This window comes from Sinocyclocheilus rhinocerous, unplaced genomic scaffold (genome assembly GCF_001515625.1).
Source record: "Sinocyclocheilus rhinocerous isolate Xijiao unplaced genomic scaffold, SAMN03320098_v1.1 scaffold1367, whole genome shotgun sequence".
Classification (NCBI taxonomy): Eukaryota; Metazoa; Chordata; class Actinopteri; order Cypriniformes; family Cyprinidae; genus Sinocyclocheilus; species Sinocyclocheilus rhinocerous.
This window is the reverse complement of record NW_015631710.1, coordinates 52,860-64,253: the sequence shown is the minus strand read 5'-3', so window position 1 is coordinate 64,253 and position 11,394 is coordinate 52,860. Positions and strand designations below refer to the sequence as shown.

Below are 11,394 nucleotides of genomic sequence, written 5' to 3'. Positions count from 1 at the left end.
CATTTATATATATATATATATATATATATATATATATAAAATCATATTGTGATTATTATTATGAAATTACAATAATCGCAATATGATTATTATTATGAAAAAAGAAATGAAACAAAATATATTAAAATATATTAATGTTGTAAAATACAACATTAATGTGGCACTGTAAAATAACAAAAAAAGATTTTTTTTTAAACATTTTATTAAAAAAAATATTTTAGTTTACATTACAAAAGTAAAATTACAATACTAATATTACACCATTGGGCTTTTATTTTTAAATGAAATACATATAAATATGAAAACACTGTGTAAGAATGAACATATTTATTTATTTAAATTTAACGGCATATTTAATTAAATCAGATTTTGCGATTTCACAATAGCACTAAGCCACAGTGCTATTCCAATTTTATTTTAATTTATTGTTCAGCCCTTATAATAGGTATCATGGGATACATCCAAGGCTGTTCCAAAAGGTATGTATCGTCTTATAAGATGATAATATTCAGAATTAAATTCATTCACTACTAAAAAGTATCAATAAAAGTAATTTAATCTAATTAAAATTGACTATATCAGCCAATATGTGTGTGCTGTGGATGTTTTTGGTCTATGAATCTCTTATTCCACATGTGTTGCACTGTTTGGGTAGCTGGTTATATGTAGAGCACTTCGAATGCCTTATGTAGACAACAAACAGGACAGTTGACTAGGTTCTTGAGCAGAAAAAGAGCGTCTCACCCTCTCACAGTCCCGCTCTCCTGATAGTTGACTTGAATAAACTTGCCAAAGCGGCTGGAATTATTGTTATGGGCCGTTTTGGCATTTCCAAAAGCCTGAAAAAGGAAAAACAAAGAAACACAAAGACATTAAGGGACAAAAACGTAATAACTATAGTGGAGAAAAACAACACGTACAAATTTTTCAGATCAGCATCTGGAAGCATATAGATCATATGTACAGATGGTTTATGCCTCATAAATTCAGACCAAAACGTGACGACAGACTAGCAGATACTATTAGTCACATATCTCTCTGAGTTTGACGGCAGATTCCTTTAAGAAAGACAGCCCAGGTGAATAGGGTAAAAAAAAAAACATTAAGAAATGCAAACATTTTTTCTGAAATGTTGTTTAAATACGTAAATGAGGCATTATCTAAATAAATATGCAGTAATTCGCAAATATTTCCAGAACAAAAATCTGAACATTGGATGAATCCAGGTTCTAAATATTTGTTTGATTTTGTTGACATGTCAGAATTAAAGGTTTTTACAGAGGGGATTTTAAATTGATCTTTTTATCACTGCATTAATCAGAAAAAAATGTCAACTGACAGAAAAAAACAGATTTTCACCATTTTTTTAGGAATAAAATGTTGTATAGGTGAATGATATATGAACAAACCCCTCAGTAAAATCCTTCAGAATATAGATAGCAATAAAACTCTAAGTTTTGGTGTATGTAAGTGCTGTTGAAGTGGAGAAACAAACTCATTTTGAGAAAAAGACCTTTGAAAATATGTATTGTAACTGAAATCTACAGACGCAAATAAATAAGGTGAAAAAAAAAAACAAATGATATATGAACAAACCCTTCAGTAAAAACCTTCAGAATATAGATAGCAATAAAACTCTAAGTTTTGGTGTATGTAAGTGCTGCTGAAGTGAAGAAACAAACTCATTTTGAGAAAAAGACCTTTAAAAATATGTATTGTAACTGAAATCTATAGACGCAAATAGATAAAGTGCAATAAAATAAAAATCAGTGTGAATGATAACAAACCCTTCAGTAAAATCCTTCAGAATATAGATAGCAATCCTAAACCTACCCCTCACAGGAAACTTTGTGCTATTTCAGATTTTCAATACACTCCATTCTGTGTGATTAGTGAGTTGAATGAAAAGTGGGGACATGGGGTAATGTCCTGAAAAGTCACCTTCTCCTTGTAATACCTATGTCATACTTTATCATTATACAAATGTATGTCCTCATTTGTCACAAAAACGCGCACACTCTCTCTCACACACACACACACACACACACACACTCACAGATACTGACCAGCTCGGTCTCATAGTAATTTCCCCAGTGCTGTCTGTGGACTTTCTTTGTTATCTGGAAGGCAAACAGACAGTTAAGAGCTGCAGACATACTCATCTGTCTCACATACACACACACACACACACACACACACACATGAATGTTAATGACACACACAGGGATGTAAAAACTCACTCGCAAAGAGATGACATTACATTTCCATTCTTTTAATAATAATAATAATTTTAAAACTATTATAAAATATTTTTGCATATATTATTTGTTATCATTAAACTGCATAATATATTTTTGCATTATTTCAGACATCTAGATATTTTGGCCTTTAAAAGGATCCTTCGCTGAACAATAATTGAATTTTCATTTTCAGTTTGATGCTCTTTGAAGACGTTTTACAGCTTTTATGAAGAATTTTTACAGCCGTAGTAAAGACACTTGAGATGAAACACAAACACACACTCAGATCCTGACAATCTTCTTCAGATTTCCTATTTCTGCAGAATATTATACACATATTACACATGCAAATGCATCATGATCAGAGTGATGCTGAAAGTTGTACGGCACAAAGCTGGCAGTCGTATTCAGCACTAACATGATGCTGGTGTATGTGCGTGTGTGTGTGTGTGTGTGTGTGTGTGTGTGTGGGCTCTGGATCAGCCGCACGCAACCAGCAGTCTGTTCACTCTGATCTCGCCTCCGCTGATGTTGACGACTGTCACCATGGCAACAGCGGCACCCGACAACAGCCTCAGCATCAGCATCATCCAGCTCTTGTGTTGCCAGGGATTACATGGCACGTCTTTCAGAAAATAAGCTTAGATTATGTTTTTCTGCATGTTGTGCTTTTCATTAGGAACGAACACAGACAGACGCATCTACAATAACCACACTCGCAAATCTGTTTTAGGTCCGGTTTAAGCAGCTGTACCTGGTTCAGGTAATGATACTCCTCTGGTTTGAGGAGATGAAACGCTTTTCTTTCTTCTTCACTCGCTCCGGCCAGCAAGTAGTAAAACACATGATAGTTCCTGTGAGAGAGAGAATATTATACAGTATAAATGATATATATACTGACCAGTGGTCTAAATAATAACAACAAACACATAATTTTAGGTAGATTCCACATGTGTTGCACTGTTTGGGTAGCTGGTTATATGTAGAGCACTTCGAATGCCTTATGTAGACAACAAACAGGACAGTTGACTAGGTTCTTGAGCAGAAAAAGAGCGTCTCACCCTCTCACAGTCCCGCTCTCCTGATAGTTGACTTGAATAAACTTGCCAAAGCGGCTGGAATTATTGTTATGGGCCGTTTTGGCATTTCCAAAAGCCTGAAAAAGGAAAAACAAAGAAACACAAAGACATTAAGGGACAAAAACGTAATAACTATAGTGGAGAAAAACAACACGTACAAATTTTTCAGATCAGCATCTGGAAGCATATAGATCATATGTACAGATGGTTTATGCCTCATAAATTCAGACCAAAACGTGACGACAGACTAGCAGATACTATTAGTCACATATCTCTCTGAGTTTGACGGCAGATTCCTTTAAGAAAGACAGCCCAGGTGAATAGGGTAAAAAAAAAAACATTAAGAAATGCAAACATTTTTTCTGAAATGTTGTTTAAATACGTAAATGAGGCATTATCTAAATAAATATGCAGTAATTCGCAAATATTTCCAGAACAAAAATCTGAACATTGGATGAATCCAGGTTCTAAATATTTGTTTGATTTTGTTGACATGTCAGAATTAAAGGTTTTTACAGAGGGGATTTTAAATTGATCTTTTTATCACTGCATTAATCAGAAAAAAATGTCAACTGACAGAAAAAAACAGATTTTCACCATTTTTTTAGGAATAAAATGTTGTATAGCACATAATTTTAGGTAGAAATACATAATATCATGTGACGTACCTCTCATTGTGCTCCTGATAAACTAGTCGGGATTTTTCCAGAAGATACTTCTCCACATAAGCTCTGAAATCAATAATCAATGGAAATAAAATAAAATATATATAAAATTCCCTCCAGAAACAGATATTTTTAAATCAAATTCTCCAAACACAAGCTCAGGAACAACACTGATGATGTTCAAATCAAAACTGATTAGAGGCAGATTTTTATATTTACAAATATTTTACAGTACAACAGTAAAATCACAATTCTTATATTTATGGCTTAATTTCTAAATTTTCCTATGTTGTACCACTGACCTTTCATTTGTAAAATGAAAATACATTTATACTCATAAATTCAGACCAAAACGTGACGACAGACTAGCAGATACTATTAGTCACATATCTCTCTGAGTTTGACGGCAGATTCCTTTAAGAAAGACAGCCCAGGTGAATAGGGTAAAAAAAAAAACATTAAGAAATGCAAACATTTTTTCTGAAATGTTGTTTAAATACGTAAATGAGGCATTATCTAAATAAATATGCAGTAATTCGCAAATATTTCCAGAACAAAAATCTGAACATTGGATGAATCCAGGTTCTAAATATTTGTTTGATTTTGTTGACATGTCAGAATTAAAGGTTTTTACAGAGGGGATTTTAAATTGATCTTTTTATCACTGCATTAATCAGAAAAAAATGTCAACTGACAGAAAAAAACAGATTTTCACCATTTTTTTAGGAATAAAATGTTGTATAGGTGAATGATATATGAACAAACCCCTCAGTAAAATCCTTCAGAATATAGATAGCAATAAAACTCTAAGTTTTGGTGTATGTAAGTGCTGTTGAAGTGGAGAAACAAACTCATTTTGAGAAAAAGACCTTTGAAAATATGTATTGTAACTGAAATCTACAGACGCAAATAAATAAGGTGAAAAAAAAAAACAAATGATATATGAACAAACCCTTCAGTAAAAACCTTCAGAATATAGATAGCAATAAAACTCTAAGTTTTGGTGTATGTAAGTGCTGCTGAAGTGAAGAAACAAACTCATTTTGAGAAAAAGACCTTTAAAAATATGTATTGTAACTGAAATCTATAGACGCAAATAGATAAAGTGCAATAAAATAAAAATCAGTGTGAATGATAACAAACCCTTCAGTAAAATCCTTCAGAATATAGATAGCAATAAAACTCTAAGTTTTGATGTATGTAAGTGCTGCTGAAGTGGAGAAACAAACTCATTTTTAAGAAATTGGCCTTTAAAGATATGCACTGGAATTGAAATCTACAGACGCAAATATGCAATAAAAGTGCAATAAAAGAAACGCTAAAAGTGTATTTTGGATGTTTTCTCTACACTAGTCTGAAAAAACACTTTATGAAAAGCCAAAAAGCTTAAAATCTCAAAACTGCCCAGTGCATGAAAAAACAATGTTTTTGTCTGTAGTGTCTCGCATTAAAGCTGCAAATGCCTGAAACTCTCAGATACGTTCAGAAGAGTAAATCCTTCTCCAGACTCCTCGAGTCTCCCCTTTCAGACTGACCCAGCGAGACCCATTTCAATTAAAACTTTATGATGTGGAACCACGAGTCCCTGCCGCTGCTTTCACAGCAGCTCATGCAGAAACACATCACGCTCACGGGCCTTCGCTTCATTTTCTCCACAGGGTTCCTTCATGTGCTCAGAGTCTGTAGAGTTTATACATGGAACCAAGTGGAGAGTTTATCATGACTTTTAGATAAAAGTAAAAAATATAAACTTCAATATGTCTTGGTTTTAAAAAATATTATGTTAATATAGACATGCATATTACTTTAAACATTTACTAGATCAATTTAAATGTAACATGACTTTACACAGGACTAAATAAAAGTCTCACTGGATGAAACGCCTCATTTGAAAGCTATAAGTCTAAAGCTGGCTCGGGACGGGCCACACACAGGGCTGCTGACGGCCGAGGAGGTGAAGTATAAAATAAACACAGCCTGCACCACATGAAGTCGAGGGCCCAATATGTGAGACAGGAGGCTTGAGGTTTGATTAATGACAAGAAACGTGTGAACATGATGAAGTGAACATAAACAGGGCTGGACTCTCCGCTGGGAGGCGTTAGGAGATCTGGAGGTGCGTTCAGACCGCCCCGATAACACAGCACTGAACCCGACTCGAACCGGCCAAAAATTCAGGAGCACCTTTTGATCAATAACAAAAATTTAGCCTTCCCATTACGAGGTGATATTTGACTTCTTAAAGTGATTTACAAGAGCATTTTTTGTACCTTTGTAATGGCATTTTTCAAACTTTATTAAAAGTATGACATATTTTATGTCAAATTCAAAAATGCATATTTATAAGCTTTTTCAAAAATTTCCAATTAAAACAATAGAATAAGAAGAATAAGCTACCGATCAAATGAAATCAGTATTAACAAATGTTATTTGCACTACAGAGCTGCACAGAAGAACACAAAAGTGGCATGTAGGCATATTTACAGATGCTTAATGAGGTTCAGATGTGGCATGAGTGCAATTAAATTCATACATTATTAGATTAAATTGCTGAGATTAAAGTTTTAAACATAAAATGTTAAATATAGAAATATGAAATTATTTAAATAACTGAAACTAAAAATGAAACTAAAACTGCCAGTAGGTGGCGGTAAGTAACTGATTTTATTACTGAATCATTCATTCAATCGATTCGTTCGAACGGCTGATTCATTCAGGAACTGTCTTTATGAACGGGTGACTGAATCATTGACTCACTAGATTTGTTTAAAAACGCACGTTCATTCATAAACAAAACAGCGCTGTGTTTGCTTGGACTTTGTTAGAAACGATTTTCGTTGACGAAATAGAGCAAAATCAGGTAATAGCGTCATAGTCAGTCAATGCAAGTCACTTAATATTAACTTCTTGTTTATTGAACTGTTAAATCAAAATCACATGTGCAAACTCCCTTCATAATCATTAAATCTGTCACTCATCACGATCTCAGAGTTCCATTATAATCAACGCAGTTGTGCAATGCATCTCTTATTTACATCGTGTCTACGCTTCGTTTGTTATAATGATTGGATTCGGCAGAACTCAGCACTGAACAAAACTCCGGTGTTTGAGCAGTGAGTGGATTCTGATTCACATTGTGTTCAAGGAATCAACAGATATGTCTGTGATGCATCACTCAACGCTGCAAAAACACGTTGTAAAGAGAAACCTTTGAGGCATACAAATTCCGAGTATGGGTCACCATACTTGGCCACACGTCGCTTCACTTTTTCACTATCAAATATGCAGATCGGGTCAGTCGCACTGCTGCTCCTAAATATTTTTTCATAGTCGCAGGCAGTAGTTTTCAGTCGCAGAGCCCTGTAATGTGCTTGAATGATTCTCTGTCTCGTCTCCCGTGTGGTCTGACAGTTTATTCCCTCTGCATTTGCTCCGTAATGGAGGTTCTCTGTGGTTTCTGTCAAGCCGTTTCCACACTGTCACTTTATGTTAACCAACAAGAAAAGCACAACTTCACACCCTCGCTGCTAGACAGGAGGATCTGCTCCCACTGGTTTAGAGAGGACGGTCGCTGAAGGGTTAATTACACTGTCACCGCTTCAGACTAAAGGGTCACGACATTTGTCCACATCTCTAGTCTCTCGAGGCACTTTATTAGCCTCACACTTTCCATCTTTCCCTTTGTAATCTCATCACACCAACACAAACTCTCACTCAACACAACTACATATATATTTAATATATATATAAAAAAAATCAAACTAAAATAAATATTTAAATAATATTTATAAATATAATTTAAAGATAACTTTAAAAACATTTAAATAATAATATTAAAATTATTATAAATATCCTATCATAAATATATTAAAATATCAAAATAAAATAAAATAAAACATTAAAATAATATTTACAATTATTCAAAATATCCAGTAAAATACATACCAAATAAATATAGAAAGTAATGATAATAAATGATAATGATAAAGTCAATTAATAATGAGAATTAATTAACGTCCACCCCAATAATGATTTATTTATGAATTAAAAATAAAATATTAAAATAAAAAAATATATATATTTTTTATATTTTTAAATAATTTTAAAACACTTTAATAATATTTAAAATTATTCAAAATATACATATACGTAAAAATAATTTTTTGCAATGCTATAGAGTTGATTATTCTGTTATTTGTAATACTCAAACAGTTTGCATCCCGAGGCAGTGCAACTAAGGCTTCTCACGACAGCTGCCTAATTAAACAATAATAGTGCAGTACTGAAGATACTGTAAATAAGTTCCCAGCCCACGCCTGCGAACACAAACGCAGAGGATCAGTGCCGCTTTAAAATCCCTCATAGTTCAATCAGCTGCAGGCAAGAGTCGACCTTTATAAAGATCCGGGATCAGACGACCATCACAAAACACGTGTAAAAAACATAACGCAGCATTAAACGCTAAAAATAGATAAACACAAGAGTCAGTCAAATAAATTGCCAATTAAATGAAATGTCAACTAACTAACAATAATAAATATCAAACATTATATCAACTCTCACTCAACACAACTACATATATATTTAATATATATATAAAAAAAATCAAACTAAAATAAATATTTAAATAATATTTATAAATATAATTTAAAGATAACTTTAAAAACATTTAAATAATAATATTAAAATTATTATAAATATCCTATCATAAATATATTAAAATATCAAAATAAAATAAAATAAAACATTAAAATAATATTTACAATTATTCAAAATATCCAGTAAAATACATACCAATTCCCATATTTTAAAAATATAAAATATATTTAATAATAACTTCAAAACATTTAAATAATATTTAGAATTATTCAAAATATCAATTAAAATAAATATCACGTCTCATATTTTAAAAACATAATATATTTAAAAACAACTTTACAACATGTAAATGCCATTTAAAATGATTCAAAATACACACATAAATTAAAAATATTTAAAATATCACTTTTCATTTTACCCTCTGTAATCCCATTAAATTGTCGTTTAAAAATATTTAAATAATATTTTAAATATAACTATTTTATGAATTAAAAATAAAATATTAAAATAAAAAAATATATATATTTTTTATATTTTTAAATAATTTTAAAACACTTTAATAATATTTAAAATTATTCAAAATATACATATACGTAAAAATAATTTTTTGCAATGCTATAGAGTTGATTATTCTGTTATTTGTAATACTCAAACAGTTTGCATCCCGAGGCAGTGCAACTAAGGCTTCTCACGACAGCTGCCTAATTAAACAATAATAGTGCAGTACTGAAGATACTGTAAATAAGTTCCCAGCCCACGCCTGCGAACACAAACGCAGAGGATCAGTGCCGCTTTAAAATCCCTCATAGTTCAATCAGCTGCAGGCAAGAGTCGACCTTTATAAAGATCCGGGATCAGACGACCATCACAAAACACGTGTAAAAAACATAACGCAGCGTTAAACGCTAAAAATAGATAAACACAAGAGTCAGTCAAATAAATTGCCAATTAAATGAAATGTCAACTAACTAACAATAATAAATATCAAACATTATATCATATATATAAAATATATATTTTAAAATGTTTTAAAAAGTTACATTTGTTAAATGTCTTGAGAACTTGCTGGATATTTTTAATTTTGAAAGTTCAATAAAAAAATAAAATGTTCACTCTTTAACAGATTTTCAATGAGGAAGTGGAGGTGAGACAGCAGGTAATGGAGGAGGTGAGACAGGAAATGGAGAAGAGGGAGCGGACACGACAGGACGTGGAGGAAAGGGAGGTGAGACGACAGGATGATGACCCAGTACAAAATCCTCATGACCACGGAGTACAGGAATGTGAGCTGTCAGTCTAGACATGATGAAATAAATCGCCTACTAAATGAAAACAAGACAGCTGAAGCAAGAACTTAATAAACACAAATAAAATATTAAAATAAAAAAATATATATATTTTTTATATTTTTAAATAATTTTAAAACACTTTAATAATATTTAAAATTATTCAAAATATACATATACGTAAAAATAATTTTTTGCAATGCTATAGAGTTGATTATTCTGTTATTTGTAATACTCAAACAGTTTGCATCCCGAGGCAGTGCAACTAAGGCTTCTCACGACAGCTGCCTAATTAAACAATAATAGTGCAGTACTGAAGATACTGTAAATAAGTTCCCAGCCCACGCCTGCGAACACAAACGCAGAGGATCAGTGCCGCTTTAAAATCCCTCATAGTTCAATCAGCTGCAGGCAAGAGTCGACCTTTATAAAGATCCGGGATCAGACGACCATCACAAAACACGTGTAAAAAACATAACGCAGCATTAAACGCTAAAAATAGATAAACACAAGAGTCAGTCAAATAAATTGCCAATTAAATGAAATGTCAACTAACTAACAATAATAAATATCAAACATTATATCATATATATAAAATATATATTTTAAAATGTTTTAAAAAGTTACATTTAAAAAAAAAAAAATTTAATAATACATTTCTTAAAATGTTACACATTTAAATAAAATAACAAATTAAATAAAACAACATAAAAATAACAAATTATAAAAATAACAAAAACAATAAAATCAACTTACTTTCTTTAAAAATTTTTACTGTTCACAATTCATCATGGCACAATATTCTAAAGAAAAAAAGGGTATTCTAAAATAAAAATAAAAATAAATAAATAAATAAAAAAACAGTGGTTCAGCCATTAGTCAAAATAAATAAATAAATACATAAAAAATTATACATTTTAAATAAAAAAAATTGAAAAAGTAAAATCAAATATTTATTAAATAAAAAAATTAAGTTTTTTTTTTTTTTTTTACAATTATTCTACCTTCATCTAAATGTAATAACTTTCAAGACAATAAAATCTGAATAATTTTATTTTCTTTAAAATAATGTGCAGTGATGAAGTAAAAAATGACTCTTTACTTGCATTCCAGTTGCCTAAGCAGGTTCAAACTAAAATAAAAGCCTTTTCTGAAGTTTGAAGTTTCAATTGTATCTTAAGTGAGGAGAAACTGTAATCCCGGTCTAAACTCGAAATCCCAGTATTAAAGTGTCATTCAATGCTGAAGAGACGACAGAGCAGCATCTCATTACAAGATCTGTGAATGATCACATCCTTCACACACACTGCCATACGCTTCCAAGCTCTCTCTGGATGCAGCTGTTTGCCAGGAACACCGTTCTCTCCATTTGAGTAAATGAGAGCCAAACTGAACGTAAACACTTGTAACTGTAATGCAAATCACACTCACACTCACAGTCACACACTAACACACACACACACACAAACACAAACATCTCACACACACACATTCACACTCTCACACACACACACACACACACACA

The 11,394-nt window shown here is 31.8% G+C and overlaps 1 protein-coding gene across 1 annotated transcript in view; it reads right to left on the bottom strand.

Annotated features, from left to right (window-relative positions):
• LOC107741824 (unconventional myosin-IXa-like) overlaps positions 1-11,394 on the bottom strand; it is an 85,275-nt gene that overhangs the window by 48,039 nt on the left and 25,842 nt on the right. The window contains 3 exon segments of the mRNA XM_016554605.1: positions 2,067-2,120; positions 2,995-3,094; positions 3,988-4,056. Coding sequence (XP_016410091.1) covers positions 2,067-2,120; positions 2,995-3,094; positions 3,988-4,056 — 223 coding nt within the window.